The sequence below is a fragment of the Oryctolagus cuniculus genome, chromosome 15, assembly GCF_964237555.1.
Source record: "Oryctolagus cuniculus chromosome 15, mOryCun1.1, whole genome shotgun sequence".
Taxonomy (NCBI): domain Eukaryota; kingdom Metazoa; phylum Chordata; class Mammalia; order Lagomorpha; family Leporidae; genus Oryctolagus; species Oryctolagus cuniculus.
The window spans coordinates 83454612-83479267 of NC_091446.1; the positions used below are offsets into that span (position 1 = coordinate 83454612).

At 43.3% G+C, this 24656-nt stretch overlaps 2 protein-coding genes and 2 long non-coding RNA genes across 20 annotated transcripts in view; 2 read left to right on the forward strand and 2 right to left on the reverse strand.

The window, feature by feature from the left end:
- The window catches only part of LOC103351327 (uncharacterized), a 555796-nt gene that overhangs the window by 355916 nt on the left and 175224 nt on the right, over positions 1 to 24656 (reverse strand). The window lies entirely within an intron of this gene.
- The window catches only part of LOC127484186 (uncharacterized), a 34154-nt gene continuing 9743 nt past the window's right edge, over positions 246 to 24656 (reverse strand). Inside the window, exon 3 of one of the 2 annotated variants that reach the window (XR_007910990.2) lies at positions 246 to 565. This is a non-coding gene — a long non-coding RNA (uncharacterized lncRNA). Of the gene's footprint in view, positions 566 to 23948; positions 24352 to 24656 lie in introns of those variants that run through there. The other variant, XR_007910989.2, reaches the window with a different exon arrangement.
- LOC100343747 (olfactory receptor 13A1-like) lies at positions 12487 to 13675 on the forward strand. The gene has a single exon (XM_002718333.3). The coding sequence runs from the start codon at positions 12533 to 12535 to the stop codon at positions 13511 to 13513; it is 981 nt and encodes a 326-aa protein (XP_002718379.3). The 5' UTR covers positions 12487 to 12532; the 3' UTR covers positions 13514 to 13675.
- On the forward strand, positions 17952 to 19659 carry LOC100344000 (olfactory receptor 6C74-like). Its single transcript, XM_008269876.4, has one exon. It carries the CDS (start codon positions 18657 to 18659, stop codon positions 19602 to 19604), a length of 948 nt encoding a protein of 315 aa, XP_008268098.3. The 5' UTR covers positions 17952 to 18656; the 3' UTR covers positions 19605 to 19659.

Below are 24656 nucleotides of genomic sequence, written 5' to 3' on the forward strand. Positions count from 1 at the left end.
CACGCATTTTACTGTTTCTGGGGAATGAGGTAGTTTTTGTTTGTTTGTTTGTTTGTTTGTTTGTCAAAAATAAACTATCATTTTGAAAATGTAGAAAATACAGATACATTTGACAATACGATTCATAACAGAATTGGCAGTTAATAAAATTTCGCCACAGCTGTTACACGTTTTTACACCGGCGCACGCTGTACGCGCAATTTCCTAAATTTCCGTTTTCTTGAACATCCCAACAGTCTCCCAAGTAATTTCATTTTTTAAAGCAATTTATTTGAAGGGCAGAGTTACAGAGAGACAGAGAGAGAGAGAGAGAGAGAGAGAGAGAGAGAGAGAGAGAGAAAGAGAGAGAGAGAGAGAGGGAGAGAGAGAGACAGGTGTTCCATCTGCTGGTTCACTCCCCAGATGTCTGCAACAGCTGGAGCTGCCCCTATCTGAAACCAGGAGCCAGGAACTTCTTTTTCTGGGTCTCCCACACGTGTGCAAGGGCCAAGGACTTGGGCCATCTTCTATTGCTTTCCCAGGTGCATCAGCAGAGAGCTGGATTCTTGCCAATGCTTTGTATTATCTGTGAAATAGAATTGCACCATGGTTTTTATTTGCATTTCCCTAATGGCTGATGGTATTATACATGCTTATCGGCCATTTTTGTATCTTTGGAGACTATATATTCAAATATTTGGCCTATTTAAAAATAAGCTACTTATTTTATCATTGAGTTATAGGTGATCTTTACAACCTTGGATACAATTTTTTAAAATCAGATTTTTTTTTTTTTTTGAGAGGCAGAGTGGACAGTGAGAGAGACAGAGAGAAAGGTCTTCCTTTACCGTTTGTTCACCTTCCAATGGCTGCTGTGGCTGGCGCACCGCGCTGATCTGAAGCCAGGAACCAGGTGCTTCTCCTGGTCTCCCATGAGGGTGCAGGGCCCAAGGACTTGGACCATCCTCCACTGCACTCCTGGGCCACAGCAGAGAGCTGGCCTGGAAGAGGGGCAACCGGGACAGAATCTGGCGCACCGACCAGGACTAAAACCCGGTGTGCTGGCGCTGCAGGTGGAGGATTAGCCTATTGAGCCGTGGTGTCGGCCTAAATTCAGATTTATGATTTGATTATTTCAAAATTTACTGCATCTAGGTGAAATGGTCATTTTTCTTTTCAGTTATTGCTTATATCCATTGTCTGTATTCCCACTTAACCAGGACTTTTTGCTTGTTAAACTTGTTATCCAGTTAAGTATTAACTCTTTTTACTGAAATGTGAATTTAAAATATGTTATCGGAAAAAACTAACAAAAAAGAAAAAGAAAAAAAGGAGACGGAAAGCAGGTAGGAAGAAGTGGGGGAGAGAGGGAATATCATTATGTTCATAGAATTATATCTACAAAGTGCATTGTACGTATGAAAAACTAAAATTAAAAATACAGATATTTGTATTGCTTCTGTGGGTTCCCTGAAGCACAGTCTCTCAAAATTTCAATTAAGTCTTATCTATCTATCTATCTATCTATCTCTATCTATCTATCTATCTATCTATCTATCTATCTTTCTATATCTATCTATCTTTCTATATCTATCTATCTATCTATCTATCATATATCTGTATCTATCTATCTCCCTCTCTCTGTATTTCTATCTCCTTTTCTCTATATATTTCTACCTACCTACCTACCTACCTATCTATATCTATCTATCTATCTATCTATCTATCTATCTATCTCTATCTTTCTATATCTATCATATATCTATATCTATCTATCTCCCTCTCTCTCTATCTCTCTCTATCTATCTCCCTCTCTCTGTATTTCTATCTCCTTTTCTCTATATATTTCTATCTACCTACCTACCTACCTATCTATATCTATCTATCTATCTATCTATCTATCTATCTATCTATCTATCTCTATCTTTCTATATCTATCTTTCTATATCTATCATATATCTATATCTATCTATCTCCCTCTCTCTCTATCTATATCTCTATCTATCTATCTCCCTCTCTCTGTATTTCTATCTCATTTTCTCTATATATTTCTACCTACCTACCTACCTACCTACCTATCTATATCTATCTATCTATCTATCTATCTATCTATCTATCTATCTCTATGTATCTATCTATGTGTCTATGTATCTATGTATCTATCTATCTACCTACCTACCTACCTACCTACCTATGTGTTCTTTTTGTCATTTGTGATGTTGATGCTGTATCTAAGAAGCCATTGCCTGCACTAAGATCACCATGATTTACTGCTACAGTTTCTTCTAAGTGTTGGCTCTTCATTTACATCTACCCCTGTTTTGGCTTAGTCTGGAGAAAAGGTATAATGTAGGAACCCAACTCCATTCCATTGAATGTAGATATACAGTTGTCTGAGTGTTACTCATTGCAATAACTATTCTTTTCCCATTGAGTTGTCTTGTCACGTTATTAAAAATTCACCATAAATGTGAGGGCTTATTTCTGGATAATTGGTTCTAGTCCATTGATCTATATGACAAGCTATGCAATGCCACATTGTCTTGACTGCTGTAGTTTTTATTCAAGTTTTTTTTCTTTAAAGATTTTATTTATTTATTTGAGAGATAGAGTTACAGACAGAGAGAGGGAGAGACAGAGAGAGAGGTCTTAAATCCACTGGTTCACTCCCCACATGGCCAGAATGACCAGAGCTGGACTGATCCGAAGCTAGGAGCCAGGAGCTTCTTCTGGGTCTCCCACATGGATGCAGGGCCCAAGCACTTGGGCCATCCTCTACTGCTTTCCCTGGAAACAGCAGAGAGCTGGATTGGAAGTGGAGCAGCCGGGATTCGAACCGGTGCCCACATGGGATGCCAGTGCCACAGGTGGTGGCCATCTTCATTCTTTCAAATTTTTCTCTCTTTAGTTTTAAATGACTGAATTATTTCCAAAGTTTTGTCCTCAAGATCAATAAATTGGTCCATTTTGTTGTTGAAGCTCTTGATTGTATTTTTATCTCACGAACTTGATTTTTAATATCCAAAATTTCTGTTCATGATTTCTGCATTGATATTGATTTCTCATTCATACTGTGCATCATCATTTGATCCATGAATCTATTTCCAACTGTATTTCACAACAACATTTTTAAAAAACTTTTTAAAATATTTTTTATTTATTTATGTTATAGGTAGAGTTACGAACAGTGAGAGAGGGAGACAGAGAGAAAGGTCTTCCTTCCATTGCTTCACTCCCCAAATGGCCGCCACAGCTGGTGCTGTGCCAATCCAAAGCCAGGAGCCAGGTGATTCTTCCTGGTCTCCCATGCAGGTGCAGGGCCCAAGCACTTGGGCCATCCTCCACCGCCCTCCTGGGCCACAGCAGAGAGCTGTACTGGAAGAGAAGCAACCGGGACAGAACCTGGAGCCCATATGGGATGCCGGCGCCACAGGTGGAGAATTAACCAAGTGAGCCACGGTGCCGGCCCCTTCACAACAACATTGATTCTTGGAAGGACCCTGGACTTCTTTGCTTGCATTTGAACTTAATATATTGCTACTTGTTTTCTTTTTATCTCATATATTCTCTTTTCTTGTTATTCTCATTTTCTTCATTCATTTGTATTATTAGAGTATTCTTAATGATTCCATTTTATTTCCTATTTTGGCATCTTAGTTATAACTCTGCTGAAGTTCTTTTGGGGGTCTACTTAAGGCTTATTGTATTCATTTTTAACTTATCATAGACTCTACCAAATGATATTATACTACCTTTTATATACTATGTGGACATTACAAAAGTTTAATTCCAATAAACTTTTAAATGTGAATTGTGCTCTTACGTCATTGTTTTAGTTCATTTTTCTTTTGGAGCTAATATAAACCCTGTGATACAACTGTTATTTCTGTTATAAGAAGTTGATCATCTTTTCAAGTGATCTCAATAATAAGAAACCAAATATTACATACATTCCCAGATAAACCCTCGGTTTTGTAATTCATTTATTCATTCCTAAATAAATCCAGATTCTCATCAGGTAAAATTTTCCTTCTTACTAAAGATTTCTTTAATAGTTCTTTCTGCATATATTTCTGGTGATGAGTTACTTTATCTTTTATATTTCTGATTTTCTTTTTATCTTTATATTCAAAAGATACTTTTACTGGGTATAAAATTTATACTTTTTTTCTTTCATGTAAAGATATTTCCTCACTTTTTGTATGCACTGATTACATAGAAAATTATCTGTAATTCTTAGATTTGTCTCTGTGTATAGTGTGCATTTTTTATGCTCATGGCTTTTAAGATTTTTTTTTCTTTATCACTAGTTTTAAGCATGTGTTTTGGTGTGAACTTCTTCATGTTTATTGTGTTTGGGGTTCATGAACTTATTGTCTGTAGGTTTATGTTCTTCACTAAATTTGGAAAAACTTTATCTGTTACTTATTCAAGAATTTTTCTTTTCCTATTTCTCATATGTTTAGGAGATATAGTTACACATATATTAGGTTTCTGATGTGTTACAGCTAACTAATTCACTGTTCTTATGTTTTTTTTTTTTTTTGCTATTTTTGTTTGTTTCTTTTTTTTTCTTACAGGCAAAGTGGACAGTGAGAGAGAGATAGAGAGATAGAGAGAAAGGTCTTCCTTTTCTGTTCGTTCACCCCCCAATGGCCGCTGTAGCCAGTGTGCTGTGGCTGGCACACCACACTGATCCGAAGCCAGGAACCAGGTGCTTCTCCTGGTCTCCCATGCGGGTGCAGGGCCCAAGGATTTGGGCCATCCTCCACTGCCTTCCTGGACCACAGCAGAGAGCTGGACTGGAAGAGGAGCAACTGGGACAGAATCCGGCACCCTGACCGGGACTAGAACCCAGTGTGTCGGCACTGCAGGTGGAGGATTAGCCTAGTGAGCTGCAGCGCTGGCGCTATTTTTGTTTCTTTTTTTTTTATTGGTGTTTTCTCACATTCACTAGTGTTTTTCTTGCAAAGTCTCACCCAGTGTACTGGTATTCTCAGACATTCTAGATTTTCCTCTAGAAATTTTTATATCTTCTTTGTCTCTACTTAATACGGTCAGTATTTTTACTAGCTTCTTGAACACATGGAATACAGTTATAACTATTTTGATTTCTATGTCTACTAATTCTATTATCTTTGTCTTTCTGAGTTGTTTTGACTCATTTTTTAATTATAAGGAAATATTTTATGACATCTTTGTGCATGTTGTGCAAATTATGTCTGCCATGGGAATTATGTGAATATTCCAAGGTAATAAATATGGACATCTAAAGAAAATGACAAAGACCAATAGTTTGCTTTAAGGGATAGTGATATTTGCATATCTCTTTTACTGATTTCTCATAAAAATTGTGCAGAAGATTGGATTCACAAACACTGAGTATAAAGAAATAGAAAGATTGACGAGGGGAGAAATGAAATTGAGGAGCTCTGATAGGAGACTATTTCTTTTCTCAGGAATGTAGGCGGCAAGGCCAATAGTTGAGTGTGAGGGGGGAAAACAGAAGGGGGCAGGTCTGAAGAACAGGAATTGTACTCAGGGATGTGCCTGGGTGATGAGAAATTAACCAGAACGTATTCAAAAGGTCATTTCGGCTGGTCCTGGTTGAGCTTTGGACATAGCATAGGACTCCTGAAGATAGTCTACAGATCCATAGTTTTTCCCCAAATTTCTAACCATTTCTTTGACCAACAAGCCTCACCCACCTGACAGTCAATTTTCCCCACTGCTGCTCAGCTCTCTTCTCCATCAAGTGGCAACTGTCTAGGTTCGCATAAATTTTCAGTTCCACCACTTTGAGATTCTTTCCAGACTTGTCATTACCTTAATTTTCTCTTTTAGTTTTTAGTGTTGACCACTCAGTCATCTAATTCTTTAGTCTTCTCTTTATTTCCTCCTCTTTGTATAACTACTTATTTTTCATTTCTCTCTTGAATATCTGTTCATGGAAGTAGCAAATAAAATTCACCTTCACCTTCAATCTCTTGTCTAAATCTCCTGCCTCTAATTTCTGCTTGGATATTGTGGCAGTTATTAATTTTTTGCCCCCCCCCCCAATTTATTCTCCCTTTTTCATGTGCTTGTGTCTTCCTTCATTTTTTTTGACAGGTACAGCTAGACAGTGAGAGAGAGAGACAGAGAGAAAGGTCTTCCTTCCGTTGGTTCACCCCCCCAAATGGCCACCACGGCCGGAGCTGTGCAGATTCAAAGCCAGGAGCCAGGTGCTTCTTCCTGGTCTCGCACACGGGTGCAGGGGCCCAAGCACTTGGGCCATCCTCCACTGCCTTCCCAGGCCACAGCAGAGAGCTGTACTGGAAGAGGAGCAACTGGGACTAGAACCTGGCGCCCATATGGGATGCTGGCACCACAGGCGGAGGATTAGCCAAGTGAGCCACGGCGCCAGCCCCATGTGTCTTCCTTCCTTGATGTCATGTCTCAAGTTTCCAGCTAGGTGATGCAATGTAACGTAAAATTCTGCCAATGCATTATTAGCAGAAGCTCTGTGTGGAATATCTGTCTCACTTGCTTGAGACAAATCATGTTCTTTGAGTTTTCTGCTTCTTCCCTTCCCATGAGGTGAAATGTAGAGGTGGCAGCAGCTTCCTTGTGTCAAGGGGAATAACAAAGAGCCATTGACTTGAAGAAGCTGTTTAGCCTAATGGTCTAGATGCTTGCATCTTACATTGGTGTGCCTGGGTTTGCTTCCTGGCTTGGGTTCCTGCTTCCTGCTAATGTGGACCCGGGGAGGCAGTGTGATGTCTCATCTAATTGGGTTCCTGCCATCCTCATTGAAGACCTGTGCTGTGTTCTCAGCCCCTGGCACTGGTATGGCCATGCTCCAGCTCTTGCCAGCGTTTGGCGAGTGAACCAGTTGATGGCAGCTCTCTTGTCTCTTTCCCACACTGCCACCCCTTGAATAACTTTTATTGTTTGTAAAAAGAACCTTTGACTTGAAAAGAACCTGGGTTGCCTAACGAGTTCATAGTGCAAAGCTTTCACACCAAGTCTGGAAACTATTCCATCCCTCATGCAAACCTCTAAACTGTTGGGTGAAACGGAAGGAGTCAAACCACATAATTTTGTTATAATAGTGTAGGCTTTAGTCTAACATACATCTACTTCTGAATGGTAACATAACATTAATGTCACAGAAAGAGAATTCCTAGTCGGTATACCTCTGATTTTGTTGAAGAATTGGTAGCCTACTTTGGCCTAAAAGTGCCGAGTCAGAAGTCTTCTTTGTAATTATTTCAGTAGTTCCATTATGGTGACCCATCCATAATGGTAACGGACAGCTTGGAAAATGGATTCATGCATGTCATTTTATTTAGTCCAAAGGAAATCCTGAAGGTAGGTATTATTATTCTCATTGCATATTTTGAAAAAAAGATATTATAAGTAATATACAAATCCACATGGCTATTTAAGTAACAGAGTCAGGTCTCAAAGCCATTAATGAAAAAATATAATTTCTGTTCCAAGTATATCATGCTGCTTAGCAAAGAACTTGAAGTCCTTTTTGGTAACAAACCTCCTTAACTCTCCTATCAAACTAACCAGTTGCTTAATAGTTGCATGTAAAAGGTGCTAGCTATATTTGGGCACATCTCTAGGGTGGTGGGTGGTATATGTGTAGCCTAGGCTCTGCCTGCTAAGTAATACAGAATAATCCTACATTGGAAAAATAGAATTAAAATGTGTTTATTTTGGCACAAAATAATTTGGAAATCCATGTATGGCGTTTTCATAATTTTCCACAGACTTTTTGAGATTGTGTGTGTGTGTTTGTGTGTGTGTGTGGTAAGTCTTTTCATTGTGATAATTGTGTCCTGGGGTGGTTGAGAGACAGCCCACAGTGACAAAACCATCAGCTTTCAGGGTTGGGATTGGATCTGGTCCGAGAAGTTTCTGCAGCCCGTGGCATGGCCACTGGGGCCTGGTGGGGGAATCCCTGGAGGTGACAGACAAGGCTCTTTGCCCTCTGGGAATCAGGGGTGGTTTGACTGAAGAAGGGACTAAGATCTGGTGGGAGACTGTGGAGATGGGACAGGGAAGTAGCAAGGAGACCAGGAGCCAAGGTGTGAGTGATAGACAGTGCTGGCCAGCTCTGTTAGCTGGGTGGAATCTGCAGAGGAGGGGGACTGTTGGATTTGTGCCTCTCGTCTTCTGTGGAGGGCAGAGCAGAGATGTCAGCTGCTGGCCTGACCTTCTCCTTTGGTGCCCAGAGTGCCCACATTGTTATGAACACTTGGCACTGGGTGGGTCCCTGTTCCAGATTCTGAGCTGTGACATGGGTGGGTCCTGCTGCCCCTGACTTGAGCCTGTGCTCTTTACCATGTGCCAGAATCAGGATTCTGAACTGGCCTTTGTGTGAGCACCAGGGACAGCCACGTCCTCAGCAAAGAGGCAGTTAATTTAATTGCTCCTTCAGGGTCCACTTAGAGTAATGGCTGTGAGCCACTCTCCCAAGTGTCTCCCTCAGGCACGGACAAACTTGGCGAAACATCAGTTGGATGTTCCTGGCGAGAGTGGTTTAAATACAGGCAAAGAACCTTCTTCTGTCTAGACTGACCGCCACAGGCTTTGCACAGTGTCGCTGGGTTCCCAACCTCAACTGCCGTTGAGAGGGAGGGAGAGAGAGAGAGAGAGAGAGAGAGAGAAAGAGAGAGAAAGAGAGAGAAAGAGAGAGAAAGAGAGAGAGAGAGAGAGGAGTCACAGGTAAACTCACCTCCAGGAGGGTGAGATCGCTTTGTCAAGGTAATTTTGTGTGTTCCGAGGATGGCTCATTGCAGTGGGGATTTAAAAACAGGGGAATCTTCTGTTTAAAACTCTGAGTCTTCCTAATCTGGATCAGTAGCTAACTGTTGGGTTTTCTTGAACTGTCGCAGGGTCAGTTGCGTCTTTCTGCTTGTGTGTCATGACTGGTCAGTCAAGGAAATAGCTCAGGCAGATGCCAGAGCCTGCTGAGACTCCGGGTTTGCATTCCACACCTCAGCCATAAAAATGCTCAAATCAGCTCTTGGTTGATTTTTTTGTGGCTTTTTTTTTTTGGACATTGGATGGAGGTAGATTTAGGTAGGCATCTAAAATATCATACAGCCAAGAATCCTGGGAGTGGAATTCCAAACATGTGAGACACAACACTAGCTTTGTCTCTGCTACTCTGTGTGACTCTGGCAAGCCACTTAGATTCTTTTGTGATTTTCCAAAAAAAAAAAAAAATGAACAAAGTCATCTTCAAAATGTCTTTCAGAGCATATGAAGTTTTGGCACGTTCTGATGCTTAGTTTTCTGTTTGTGAAATCTTTGCAGTAGGAACATCTACTTTCATATATGATAGGACATTGAATTATTTTGTATCTGTGAAAATCCTTCAACTCCTTTAGAGATTAAAACAATTGGAGTAGACAAGTTCTCAACTATTCATGGCAGTGCAGATTCTCCATTTGTGAAACCATCAACAACAAAGTGGATCTAACAATATCTCACTGAAAGCAAAAATGTATTCTGATAAAGTTCCATCTATCTTTAGGAAAAACTCAGGGAGGTGAAAGGTTTTTGATTCTGGGGATTTCTGAGGACAGCCATTGCCATTTCTTCCACAAGATTGCAACAATCCTCCAGATGCATTTCATTCTCTCGGGAGCTTGGACACTGAAGAGTTCAAGTGTGGGGAACAACCGTGGGTTAAATACCCTGTCACCTTGCCTGTGGGAGCCACCGTGCCGCCTAGTCGTGTGTGCTTAAACTTGGTCATTGCCACCTGAAGTCCTTTCCACTCCTGTTCTTGGTGATACTCTTGTGGTGCTTGATGAGCATGAAAGCCAGTGCCCCAAGAACCTTGGGGGAGAAAGGTCTTTGTTTTCCTGAAGGAGAAGTAGCTATTGAGGTTCCACAGAGGGTCCTTGGTCATTGTCACAGAAAGACTCTTTGCTTCTTTGATTTCCTTATTCACCGACCAGACCAGGGGACTGTCCACCTGCCCTGGAAGTCCCAGGGAGTGGGTAATATGTCCCTAAATGTGAGTGGGCTTGTTGAAACTTCTCTCTGCTCAGCACCTGTTCACAGCCTCCATTAATGCAACAGGCTTTTTCTCTCTTGGTTCTGGACTTGTTCAGAGAGAGGTTGGCATTAAGGTTTCCTTTGTGAAAAGCTGTCTTGGTGCCCCAGCAGTGGCTTAGGGCAGGTCTGGCCCCCTACTGGTCTCCGGGTGCAGCGGCAGCTCTGTGATCCTGGCCAGCATTGTGCACCATGATGGATTGCAGAAGAGTGAGAATCCTAGGGAGGACATTAGCAGGCAGGAAACCTTATCCGGGGATGTCTGGGGTAAGTCCAATTTTGTTCTTTTCAGCCTGGAGTTAAACAGGAGCCACTTACTGGGCTGTGGTAAGGAGTAGGTGAAGTTAGAGCTGTTTTCTCAGATGGTCCCATTGAAACCGAGCAAAAGTGATTGTCCAAATCTTTTCTTCCCAAACGAAAATGAAATGGCCTAACACACACATTGTTGATTTTCTCCAGCCAAGTCTCGGAGCTATTCTGACACTTTGTTGCCAGAACCATGTCCATCGCTCTCACCAGCTCTGAATCACCCCACCCTAACTCTGCCCTCAGCTCTTAAGGACAGAGAGCAGCCTTCACCTGCTAGAATAGTGATGTACTATGATGTACTAGAGTGCAGGTGATGTTTCCTCATGTTGTGTAAATCTTTCAATGTGTTAGTGGTAAATCCGTTTCTTGAGGTTTGACAAAGATAGAATTTTTGTTTAGAAATGGACACCTTGGTTAGCTCTTTTTTTGAATAAGGAGTTGAAAAGATGGAGAAAGCAAGTGTGATCCCATGCTGATTTTTATCTCAAATAGTGCAGAAGGTGCATTGTCTTCAGAAGAGAAACCTTTCTGCTTTTCCACACTAGACTGTTCTTTAACATCATTGCAGTGCAGTTGGGTGCTAGGCATAGGGCTGGGTGCTAGCAAGGGGTGTGCTGAGATAAACAGGGCATACACAGCAACCTTAGAAGGGACAGCTGGGTAGCCTGATCACAACGTGATGTGCGATGGGTTCCAGGACAGATGAGTAGAGAACACAGATGGACACAAAGAAGTAGGAGTCCTTTCCGTGCCCAGGGGAAGGATGTGCAGAGACAAGGTTGGCTGATGGTGGATCTGGTCCTTGGGAAGGGCATTCCTGGCTGAGGGGGTTGCAAGAACAGAACCAGGAAAGCCTGGTGTGACCTTGGTGCATTGGCCATGCTGGGAGTGCTGGGCAAACCTGGAGTTCTTGGTTTGAGGGTTGAGATGCATGGGGAGAGAGCCTGGAGAGGTGGGGCTCCTGGCAGCTGTGGCTGAGTGCATTGCTTTGGGCAGCATGTGGAGGTTGGAGGTCATGGAAGAACTGTTAGAGTTCCTGATTGTTCTGTCTTGGAAGCAATAGGATGAAAATTGACCACAAGCTATCCACACTGTTCAAACTCTGGTCTATCACTCACCAGTTGTTTTTTCTACTAGTACATGCACAAGCCTCCTTCTTTGTTTTAAACCAAAAATGAGATAGGATTGTGCATATTACATTTAATTTTTTTCATTCTCTGTTATTGGATTTATTTTTTAAAGATCTATTTAGTTTTATTTGCAAGGCAGAGTGGCAGAGAGAGGGAGTGATGGAGAGAAAGCAGAGGGAGAGAGTTATCTTATGTTTTCTGGTTCACTACCGGAAATGTCCATAACAGCCAGGGCTGGACCACACCAAAGCCAGGAGCCAGCAACTCCATTGGGGTCTCCCATGTAGGTGGCAGAAACTGAAGCAGGTGGGTCATCAAGTGCATTAGCAGGAAGCTGGATCAGAGTGTAGGAGTCAGCACTGTAACTGGCGCTCTGATATGAGATGCAGGCGTCCTAAGAGGCAGTTTCACCTGCTGAGCCACAACACAACCTCTAGTTCTATCTTAAGAAAAGCATCAGTAAAACACTCCCAGAGTACCAGTATGACAAGTACTCAGCATTATATTATATTAGTAAACTGACTTTTAAGGGTATAGGTTGATTTTAAAATTTCACTATTATATGCAATTTTGTGGCCCTGAGACTGGGATGAATTAATAAATTCCTCAAAAAAAAGGTAGAGAACATGAGAAAATGCATGATTACCAGTAGCACTGCTCTGACACTGTGTTTTGAATTACTTCCTCAGGATACATGGCAGAAGGGAGAGGGCTGGTTCCAGTGGAACAGGCACCCTTGCTAATGGTAGTCACTGCCATGCTTATCTAACCTCGCCAAGTCACAGATAGTGAAGAGTGGATCTCACTGTGTTTCTTTGACTGGGGTTCAGTGATGCTTCACGAATTTATTCGGCCATCTGCATTTACTTTTCATGACCTGAATGCTCTTGACCTTTGCCTACTGTAAACTGGTGTGTCTGTCTTAATTACTACATCCTAGTGCACCTGCGTAATGTTGCCCAGGCCGTGGTGTCAGGTATGGACGCAACAAGCTAGCAGCCTTCCTTGGGACACCTCTCCTCCCTCTCTCTCTAGCCCCGAATGACGTGAAGATGTGTGTGGAGATTCACCTGACAGACACAGAACCTCCTCCCAGCCTGCAGACTATGAGTAATGAGACGCTGGTGACCGAGTTTATCCTGCAGGGTTTCTCAGAGCACCCCGAATACCGGGTGCTCTTATTCAGCTGTTTCCTCTCTCTCTACACTGTGGCGCTCACAGGCAATGTCCTGATCATCTTGGCCATCACTTTCAACCCTGGCCTCCACACTCCCATGTACTTTTTCCTGTTCAACTTGGCCACCATGGACATGATCTGCACTTCCTCCATCATGCCCAAGGCAATGGCGGATCTGTTGTCAGAGAGGAGCTCCATCTCCTACGGGGGCTGCATGGCTCAGCTCTACTTCCTCACGTGGTCTGCGTCCTCAGAGCTGCTCCTCCTCACGGTCATGGCCTATGACAGGTACGCAGCCATCTGCCACCCCCTGCATTACAACACCATGATGAGCAAGACGTGCTGTGGTGTACTGGCCACGGGTGTGTGGGTGCTCTGCGCCTTCAACACGGCCATCCACACAGGACTGATGTTGCGATTGAGTTTCTGTGGCCCCAATGTCATCACCCATTTCTTCTGCGAGGTCCCTCCCCTGCTACGTCTCTCCTGTAGCTCCACCTATGTGAACAGCGTCATGATTGTCCTGGCTGACGCCTTTTATGGCATGTTGAACTTCCTGATGACTGTCATGTCCTATGGCTCCATCATCGCCAGCATCCTGAAGATGCGGACCTCGGAGGGGAAGAAGAAAGCTTTCTCCACCTGCTCTTCCCACCTCACTGTGGTGTGCATGTATTACACCGCTGTCTTCTACGCCTACATAAGCCCTGTCTCCAGCTACAGTGCGGAGAAGAGCAAGGTGGCTGGTGTGCTCTATACCATGCTGAGTCCTACCCTCAACCCCCTCATCTATTCTCTGAGAAACAATGAAGTCAAAACAGCTCTCAGGAAGCTTTTCCCATTCTTCAGAAACTAAGTTTTGCTTTTAGAAGGCGTTTTCCTTGGAAATTATCATTTCATTGGGTATTGACCTTCCTGTGAGGGGTTCTGATGGGCAAATTTATGGGCTGGAGGGTGAATAAAACCTGTCTTTTCCACCCCAGTAGAATGCCTGCATGGATAAGCTCAGAATTCTGGGGTCCTGGGGCTGGCTGATGTGAGGCCTGGGACTGGGAGATGGCCCCCAGACCTCTGAGAAGTGGGGCCCCATAGTCAGACCCCAAGGTGATGCTAGTGCCAAACAGATAGAGAAGCAACGTGTTCCTTGTGTTCTAGACACACAGTCATGTGCAAACGTATGCACAACGTTCAGGGTGTAAATCCTGAAAGGACGCCTAGAATTTAGGTGTGTGGGCTACAAAGATTGAGTGAGGCAGGATGTTTGGACTGGAGGACTGCTGGTGGAAATGTTCTTTTTTTTTCAATTTTATTTGACAGACAGAGTTAGGCAGAGAGAGAGAGAGAGAGAGAGAGAGAGAGAGAGAGAGACAGGGAGAAAGGTCTTCCTTCCGTTGGTTCATCCCCCAAATGGCCGCCATAGCTGGAGCTATGCTGATCCAAAGCCAGGAGCCAGGTGCTTCCTCCCAGTCTCCCATGCAGGTATAGGGGTCCAAGCACTTGGGCCATTCTCCACTGCCTTCCCAGGCCAAAGCAGAGAGCTGAACTGGAAGAGGAGCAGCCGGGACAGAATCCAGCATCCCAACCGGGGCTAGAACACCCATATGGGATGCCTGCGCTGCAGGAGGAGGATCAACCAAGTGAGCCATGGCACCGGCCCCTAGAGGAAATGTTTTAAGGAGACTATTCTTCCCTAAGGAACCTTCTATGGCTACCATCTTAACTCAGTTGGTTTCTCTTGACCCTGTTGGACTTTACCACGTTGCTTTGACTGTAGAAACTCCACCTTTCATTACCTGATGAGAGATGCCCGTGTCTTCTCACCCTTCCTTGAATTTGCTCTCAGACCACGAGGATCTGATCTACTGCACTGGTCTGGAGTGGGGACCACTGCTATGATTTGGCTATAAGAAGTCACACAGCACTGAAAGAAGGCAATGCTAGCCTTCCATTGTTTCTGAATAACACTGGGTAGACAAATCCTCCATCTCGCATGAAAACAAGTCTTGATGTTTGTCTGAAGCTCAGCCTCCTGGGGATTTCTCCAAGACCCCAAGGAAGCAGCTCCTACACTGAGCAGTGTCTTCATTTTTATTCCAAGTGCTTGCCCCCACAGAGATGAGAATGCAAAGTAGAGGCATAAATAAGACACACAAATGAGAGAAGGATTTGTTTAAAAGTGAGGGAGTGAATATACATTCATGTGTGAGTGTGGGAAACCCCTTGGAGAGATACCTACAATGAGCTGGTCAGAAAGCTGCCTATGGGGAGGCTGGAGAAGGAGCAACTAGCCATAATGTTCAGCAAGTATGAAGTAGAAAAGCCACTCTTCCACAGGAGTATAGACAAGGGCTATACACAATAGCTAAATCATATGATGTCAGTTTCATTCTTATACATTTCAGAGAAAACATATGATGTTTCTCTATTGGGGACTGGTTTATTTCACCAAGCAAAATGATCTCTACTTTCCATTTTTGTTGCAAAAGAAATTCTATCTTATGCTTGTGTGGTATTCCAGTTTGTATACACAGGCCACATTTTCTTCATCCAATCATCAGTTGATGCACATCTGGGTTGATTCTATATCTTAGCTATTCTGAATTGAGCTGCTATAAATGTGGGGGTACAGCTAACTCTTTCATACACTGATTTCATTTCGTTTGGGTAAATTTCCAGGAGTGAGATGGCTGGGTCATAGGGTAGATCTGTTTTCAGAGTTATGAAGAATGAAGCTGGAAATTAACAACAGTAGAACCTCTAGAAAATATATAAACACATGGAGACTGAACAACATGCTCTTCTTGACTTCATAGAAGAAATCAAAAGAGAAATTTAAAAATTCCTCGAAACAAATGAAGATGACAACACAACGTATCAAAACTTAAGGGATACAGCAAAAGTAGTGTGAAGAGGATAGTTAAAGCAATAGGTGCCATTTTCGGGAAAAAGGCAAATAAATGATTTAACAATGCATCTCAAGGGCCTAGAAGAACAGGGAATAAATCAAACCTAAGATTGGTAGGAGAGAAGATTTTCTCTACTCTTTAAAATTTATTTGAATCACATATGTATTACTCATTGTAGCATTTAAAATGGCTGCTTTAATTCCTTTGTTGTATCATTCAAATATCTTGCTGTTGATATCAGTTGGTTGCCTTTTTAAATTCAAATTCAGGGACCATGTCTGTAACTCTCAAATAAAATCTTTAAAAAATTCAACTTGAGTGTTTTTTTTTAGTCTGTTATAACAAGTGATTTCCAATAAACCTGGGAATTTTGGGCATTATTTTTTTTTTAATTTATTTATTTGAAAGTCACAGTTACACAGAGAGAGAAGGAGAGGCAGAGAAAGAGAGAAAGAGGTTTTCCGTCTGATGGTTCACTGCCCAGTTGGCCGAAATGGCCGGAGCTGTGCCGATCCAAAACCAGGAGCCATGAGCTTCTTCCAGGTCTCCCACTTGGGTGCAGGGGCCCTAGGACCTGGGCCATTGTCCACTGCCTTCCCAGGCCACAGCAGAGACCTGGATTGGAAATGGAACAGCCAGGACTTGAACCAGTGCCCATATGAGATGCTGGCACTGCAGGCAGCAGATTTACCCTCTATGCCACAGCACCGGCCCCGGGTATTATGTTTTGAGACTCCTGGATTTTATTTAGACCTTGGGTTTTATCTGACTTTGCACTGTGGCAGAGTTAGGGAGTGCTCCGGTTCATAGGAGAAGGCCCACCACATTCCCTACTTGCCCTATAAGCCCCATGTTAGTAACATAATGTGATTTGTGATTTTATAAACCCTACTATATTGGTAAGTACTCTACTCTAAACAATTTTCACCGGAGACACATCAGATATCCGAGTCCATATTATTACACTTGCAAACGTAATGAAAGAGTAACTCTGATGATGATTGTGTAATAATTTTCTATTTGAAATGGTCCCCAATCAGCAGCCCCCAGGGATCCTAGAGGGACATTAGTCTCTGGATGGCTTTGTTCCATCTTCTCCTAACGATGTCTCTGCCTACTAGTCCTGGTGGCTCCTAGCCAGTGTCAAGAGACAATCTAGTGCCAAAGCTATGAGGGGACAATTCCATATAAATCTCATTTCTGCTCTTGATGGTATGGGTATCCTGCCTAGTCTGATGGGGTGAAGGGTGGCAAGCCTAGTGCCCTGGAACACATTTTAAGACCCAGGAGCTATACACAAGGGCCAGATTATGTAAAGAGCTATTTCTCATTTCCCCAACAATGTTTTTTTAAAAAAATTTTGTTAGAGCTATCTGGTTCAGGAGTAGGAGCCGCTTGAGGGGCCTGCAAGGAGGCTATGAAAGCCTTGTGGGAGCGTGAGTCACACCCAAGTTCCAGAACACTGGGAAGGGATGTGCTGGGGTCTCACCAGGGAAGCTTGCCAGGGAGATATCTCTCAGTCTCCCCGAGTTGGGATTGTTCCAGGTTTGTTGAAGATGCATGAGGAGCAGACATGATGCACAGGTCCAACTTTTGTCCGGAACAAATTAGGGACATCGCAGGTGCAAGTGTTTCTTTTCGTACCTTTCCAGCTGCCTATCCCCACATCCTGACTTTTCAGAAGAGTGAAGAGTTGCAGATAGAGCGTTGGTGACTTGGAGCTGCATGTGGGTGAGTGTGTGGCCTTAGTTTGGGTCACCTCATCATTCTTTTTTTTTGGTAAACTGAAACAGAGTGTGTTCCTCTTCAAGTAGGTCTCACATGGTAACTGGATTAGGGGTGTTGGCTTTGACTTAATCAGAGAGTTAATTCAGAGCTCCAGGACAAATACTAGCTGACCTAATGGGAAAAAGTGTCACCCAAAGAAATCTGTTTACCTAAAAGGCAAAATAAAAATCTATTCTACATATGTAGACAGTAGGTCTGAGAAGGAGTCAGAATGAATTGTTGTAGTGAGGTCATACTATGGCTCTTTCTGTCTCCTGGTAGGCAGTCCTTGGGCCTGTGGACCAGGAAGGTCAGAAGCTAAAGATTCCCCCCGGATGACCACTTAGCAGCGGATGAAGGGAAAACACACCACTCTTACTACTGACGTCAGCCTAGGGCCAAAAGGGGCTGGGCTGAGTCTCCACCATTCCAGTCAGTGCTGTCGTGAGGCTTCTAATAGAACTCACTTCAAGGAGCTGCAGTGCAGGTCAGTTTTTCACCAACGATATTGTGTCCCCAAATTCGGAAATGAATCCCAAGACATGACGAAGGAATTTTGGGTGGGATTACAGAATTCCATGACCAGAAGTTCTTGTTTGGAAGTCAGTTTTCCTTTTGTAATAGACCTTGTAGCTGCACAATGTGAGTGCCTTCTTAGTGGTATTACACGGCACGATCAGATACAGGGCTAAGAGAAAGATGGCTTTTCTGATTGGCAATAGACTGAATAGGAAATGACTAATGCTCTTAAAATGGCATTATTCTTTATGAAGACTGGTAGTTCCAATTTTATTTATCTAAGAATTTCAGGCTACTCTCATTGTAGTCATAGATAAAATCACTGACTTTCATTTAGAAGTGGGCAAAAGCTACATATAACACAGAACGCTTTAAAATAACGTGTGATGAGCATCATTTGCCTAGTGCTCATGGTGCTTGGTACTGGCATTCCTGGATTCCAGTTTGAGTTCCAGCTTAACTCTCAGTTTCAGCCATGTGCTAATGCTGACCCTTGGAGGCAGTGGGTGCTGGCTCGAGTAGTCGGGTCCCAGACACCCACTAGGGTGACCTGGATAAAGCTTGTAGCTCCTGGCTTCAGCCTGGGTCAGCACCAGATGTGTTGCACATTTGGGGAATCAGTCAGCAGACTGGCGACCTCTCTTTCTCTCTCCCTTACAGAGGGATAAATAAATAAATAGTCGTTAAATAAAAAATAAGTAGCACCACTTAAAAAAGCCAATTGCCTATGATATTTTATGTTAAATGAAATGAGTTCTCTTTCTTCAGTCATACACTGCAAGAAGCTCAGACAGAGTTGATGAAGCAATGGAAGACCTGGTGATGTGGGATCCGGGGAACAGGACAGCAGTGCAGGAGTTCATCCTGGAGGGCTTCCCTGCTGTCCAGCACCTGGGGAAAATACTGTTCCTGGTGCACCTGCTGGCGTACCTGGCCTCCATCATGGGAAACACGCTCATCATCACCATCACCTGGGCTGACCATCGCCTCCACACACCCATGTACTTCTTCCTCAGCACTTTCTCCTTTGTGGAATGCTGCTTCATAACCACGGTGATTCCTAAACTGCTGGCCATCTTCCTGTCAGGGAGGCAAGCCATTTCCTTTGCTGCCTGCTTCACGCAAGCTTTTGTCTTTCTTTCCCTGGGGTCAACTGTTTTCTTCCTTATGGGAGTGCTGTCTCTGGATCGGTACCTGGCCATTTGCAGACCTCTGCGTTACTCCAGCATCATGAGCCCCAGGGTGTGCTCCCTGCTGGTCACTGCCTGCTTCACTTTGGGATTCCTCTTCATGGTGGTCCCAGTTGTCCATCTTTCCCAGTTGTCCTTCTGTGGCCCCAATGTCATCCCCCACTTCTTCTGTGATTTTGGGCCCTTGGCTAAGCTCTCCTGTTCTGATACCAGGTCTGTTGAAATGCTGTTCTTCAATATTGCTTTTTTGATTCTTTTTACATCCCTCCTTGTAACCATCATTGCATACAGCAACATCGTGGTCACCATCGTGAGGCTCCCGTCAGCCAGGGAGCGGCAGAAAGCTTTCTCCACCTGCTCGTCTCACCTCATCGTCCTCTCTCTCATGTACGGCAGCTGTCTTTTCATCTATGTGAAGCCAAAGCAGACGAGCAGGGTGGACTTCAACAGACAGGCTGCTCTGGTGAACACGGTGCTGACCCCAGTGCTGAACCCTGTCATCTACACCCTGCGCAACCAGCAGGTGCACCAAGCTCTCAGGGGTGCCCTGTGCAGGGGGAAGTAGAACCACAGCTCCTCAGTGGAGGGTGCAGCTTCTCACTGTCTGTATAGAATCTCCCTTCAATGTGCATAATCTTCTAAACATGTTTAAATTTATAAATATGTTAGTTTATTCAGGTTTTCATTTTTATTTTAATAATAGAATCATTGCTCTATTTTTCCATTCTGAAAGCTTGAATAATCTTCCTTGCATTGAGATAAAATATCTTCCTTTATTTTCATTACATTTGAATTAATAAGACTTAAAATTTTAAGGAAGAGTATCTAATACATAAATGTTTTTGATGCATTTGCAATGTCAATGATGGGCTGCTGTGGTTTCATGTATCCTCTTGAATATTTGTAAGGAACTAATTTAAATATTTCATATATTTTAAGAATATCAAATTGATTCAAAGCATGGACAAACATGGTTATCATACTGTATTTTAAAAAACACAGACACATCTTTTTTTAATTGTTTCCAGCTCTTTCTCTTGTGAGTAGCTCTGCTGTGAATATTTGTGGATTTGTCTTTGTATGAGTTGTTATTTCCATTATTTTGGGTATAAACTTGCATAGGAATAAGTGGAGGAGAGGAGATGGGGTGAAAATGCTTTAATGTATATGGAACTTCCTACAGGAGTGATGAAAATATTTTGGAATTAGATGGAAATGGTGATTACATAACCTCTAAATGTACACATATCAATGAATTGTACAAGTAAAATGATTAATTTTATATGTACATATACTTGAATAATAACACAAACATTCCAAAATTTGTATGTTCTGCTGAACTTTTTCTCGTGAATACCAAGATCATTCCTGATCAAGATGGCAGAGTAGAAAAAAAAAAATTGGTCCTTGCCTTTCCCAAGTTTCCTTTCTAAAAAGTAGACAGGGATCAAAAACCAATATTGCCCAAGGACCCTGGAAGAATGTGCAGCAACACAGAGGGAATGGAGAATCTCCACCCGGAAGGACCTCTGGTAAGACTGCCTGTCAGAGGTGCCACGAGATGGCCGAGAACACAGAGAGAAGATTGAGGGTGTAAGTAGCAGTCACCTGGCAGGAACCACTGGGGCGCTGCCCTGCACAAGACACTGGCATCCTACGCATGGAGGAAACCAACAGTCATTCCTGATGGGAGATCCAGAGCAGGAAGTGTTGCCACGGACAATGCCCATCAAGAAGCAGTCACCGCTGTATCACTCTGGCGCCTAAGCTACCACTTCCAACCCGCATATGTCCCTGACCCTGAGTCTTTGATTCTCCACTAATGCTCACACTTATATTCCAATTCTGTGGCTAAACAGCATCGTGCCACACCAATACGTGGGAGCCATGGTCATAGAGAGATACTTCACATCATGGCCCCAAATCCTAGACTCCCTACGTGTTCCCACACTTCAGAGTGCAGCTCAGCTGACACTGACAGCTAGTACCTTCACTGGTCCTGACTCCAAACTTGCACCCATACCTCAAACACCAGAGCCTCCACCATGGAGGGTAGGATTTCCCTGGGCTCTGGATCCAAGGTTTGTCTGTGTGCTACTAGCTTGAGCTGCTGGCTCAGATACAAAGAGATTTGGATGGCCCTGCCTCCTGAGCCACTGTAGCTCTGCACACTCTCGAGGTCGCATCCCTCCTCCCTGGCTGCTTCACAGGATGCTCTATCAACTCAGACCACTGCTAAATTGAAAGTGTGAGTACGTGTGCCCTAGGCATCGGAACCATTATGTCCTTGAACCTCAGAGAGAGATGTGGTTTCTTCAGCTGTGCCCATGTTACATAGCTCAGCCCTGTGGCTCCTCTAAGAGTGCCACTCATCAGACACCAGTGCCATTGCTGAGTGAGGTCTGCAAAGCAGAAACACTGCCAGGACCCTTGCAGGCAGTGGGACTCCAGACCTCACAACTCTCAAAGGCACTCAGGACAGGCGCAGTGTTGGTCCCTGAAGACCCATGCATTTTTGCTCAACATTGACATGAACTCATAGAGCTGCTTAGCAACTGGGTGCTGCGCCCTGACCAGTGCCAGCCCTGCTGCACTACACCCTGAGTGGGGCTTTCCCCTGTATCTTAGCAGATTTTTCCACCATGACCAGTATGTAGGACAGGAAGAGGCACCTGCTCCTCCGAATGTATCAACGTCCCTGTAAGGCACAAAGGGAGGAGAAACTTCACCACCCAAAGAATATAATTTCCCAGCTGGTGACCCCAAAGAGAGGGACGTTTACAAACTAGCTGTTATTGAATTCAAAATAATTGATTAATATGCTCTGGGAATTTAAACGAAATACAGAGAATCATTTACTGATATCAGGAAAACATAAGATTATCCCAAAAGTAAATTTAACCAGAGAAATTGAAATCATAAAACATATAGAAATACTGTCATTGAAAAGCACTATAAGTAAAATGAAAAACTGCAGCAGAGAATATCAACAGTGGAATAGATCACAGTAAAGAAAATGTATGAACTGGGAAAACAGTTCATTTGAAAACAGGCAATCAGAGGAGAAAAAGAAAAAAAATCCCAATAGGAATGAAGAACAGCTGATGTGCAATTTTACAGCATTAGTAAATGTATTATACATGTTAGTGACATGTATTATACATGTTAGTAACATGTATTATACATGTTAAAGAACATTTATACATGGTAAAGAAAAATATGAGAAAGGGAAAGGGACAGAAATATTATTTAAAAAGGTATAAGTGAAAACTCCTCAAATCTGTGATTTGAAGACATACTAGACGGCAGTTATAATCAAAACGGCCTGATACTGGCACAAAAATAGACATGTAGACCAACGCAACAGAATAGAAATCTCAGAAACCAATGTATGCATCTACAACCTTTGACAAAGGAGCTAAAACCAATCCCCAAAGAGACAGTCTCTTCAACAAGTGGTGCTGGTGAAATTGGACCTCTGCAGGCAGGAAGACCAAACAAGACCCCGACCTGACATCTTATGAAAAAGTCAACTCTAAATGAACCAAGGATCTAAACCCATGACTTGAGACCATCAATTATTAGAGAAAAACTTTGGGGAAGCTTTGCACGAGATTGGCATAGGCAAAGCCTTCTTGGAAGCACAGGCAATACAAGCAAAATCATGTAAATGGGATTACTTCAAGCTAAGAGCTTCTGCAGTGCAAAGGAAACACTCCACAAAGTGAAGCGGCAACAGACAGAACAGGAGAAAATATCTGCAAACTGTGCAACTGATAAAGGATTAATATCTGGAATCTACAATGAGCCCAAGAAACTAAACAACAACAAAAGAAATTATCCAGTTAAGAAATGGGCATAGGACTTAAGCAGGAATCTATTTTTTTAAGATATATTTATTTATTTGAAAGAGTTACACAGAAAGAGAAGGAGAGGCAGAGAGAGGGAGAGAGGAATAGAGGGAGAGAAGGAGAGAGGAAGAGAGGGAGGGGGAGAGAGAGAGAGAGAGAGAGAGAGAGAGAGAGAGATGTCTTCCATCTGCTGGTTCACTCCCCAAATGGCCACAACAGCCAGAGCTGTTGACCTGAAGCAGATCTGAAGCCAGGAGCCAGGAGCTTCCTCCGGGTCTCCAACATGGGTGCAGGGGCTCAAGGACTTGGACATACTTCTACTACTTTCCCAGGATATCGCGAAGAACTGGATTGGAAGAGGAACAGTTGGGACATGAACCAGCACCCATATGGGATGCTGGCACTGCAGGCAGCAGCTTTGCCTGCCACACCACAGAGCCACCCCAACAGGCATCTTTCGAAAGTTGTCATTCAAAGGGCCAACAGACATGTGAAAAAGTGCTCAGGATTACTAGCCAACAGAGAAATGCAAATCAAAACCACAATCAGGTTTCATCTCACTTAGAATGGCTATCATCCAAAACCAAAACACAACAAATCTGGGAAGATGTAGGGAAAAAATACCCTAAATACACTGTTGGTGGGAATGTAAACTAGTACAGCCATAATGGAAGACAGTGTGGAGATTCCTCCAGAATCTGAAAAGACCTACCTATGACCCAGCCAGCCATCTTACTCCTGGGAACTGTCCAAAATGAAATGAAAGCAGTGTATCAGAGTTTTCTGGGGGCCATCACTGTGGCGCATTGGGTTAACACCCTGGCCTGAAGCGCCACCATCCCATATGGGTGCCAGTTCAAGTCCTGGCTGCTCCATTTCTGATCCAGCTCTCTGCTGTGGCCTGGGAAAGCAGTAGAAGATGGCCCAAGTCCTTGGGCCCCTGCACCCACGTGGGAGACCTGGAAGAATCTCCTGGCTCCTGGCTTCGGATCCACACAGCTCTGGCTGTTGTGGACATTTGGGGAATGAACCAGTGGACAGAAGGCCACTCTCTCTTTCTCTGCCTCTCATCTTTCTGTGCAACTCTGACTTTCAAATAAATAAATAAATCTTTCAAAAAAATGATTTTTCTGTACCCTTATTTATTGTAGCTCAATTCAATATAGCCAAGATATGCAGATATGCAGTAAGCCCAGATGTCCATGAACCCATGATTGGATAACAAAAATGTGGTATATATATACTTTGGAATACTACTAAGCAGTAAAAAAAATGAAACCTTGTCTTTTGCAACAAAAGAAATTGTGTATAGCAGCTTTAATTATATTATTGAATCAAAGAGATCACAGATGACTACCAATGGAAGAGGGGCGACTTACATTCTATGTATGCAGTGCTGCTGCTAGGAAGTATAAAAGAACCATCAAGCAATACAAGAGAGCAGAGATGAGTCTCAGAAATCTGTAGGAAAAAAAAGCCAGGTAAGCAACATGTTCCATTCAAAAGCTGTGTTCCATTCAATACTGGTGGAGAGTTTGAGTTTAGCCAAGGACATAAGACTCTACTTCCCACATCAGAGTGCCTGGGTTCCATTGAACACTTGATCAGTATACAAAATTCAACCTCTCTCTGTCTCTCAAGGAAGTAAAAACTAATTTGTTTTAAAGATTTATTTGTTGGGGCCAGCACTGTGGCCTGGTATGTTGGGCCTCCGCCGGCAGCACTGGCATCCTTTATGGGTACCAATTTGTGTCCCGGCTGCTCTT

Bases quoted from the DNA above. Each gene is read 5' to 3' on its own strand.
- LOC100343747 (XM_002718333.3), top strand. From the start codon at position 12,533: ATGTGTGTGGAGATTCACCTGACAGACACAGAACCTCCTCCCAGCCTG.
- LOC100344000 (XM_008269876.4), top strand. From the start codon at position 18,657: ATGGAAGACCTGGTGATGTGGGATCCGGGGAACAGGACAGCAGTGCAG.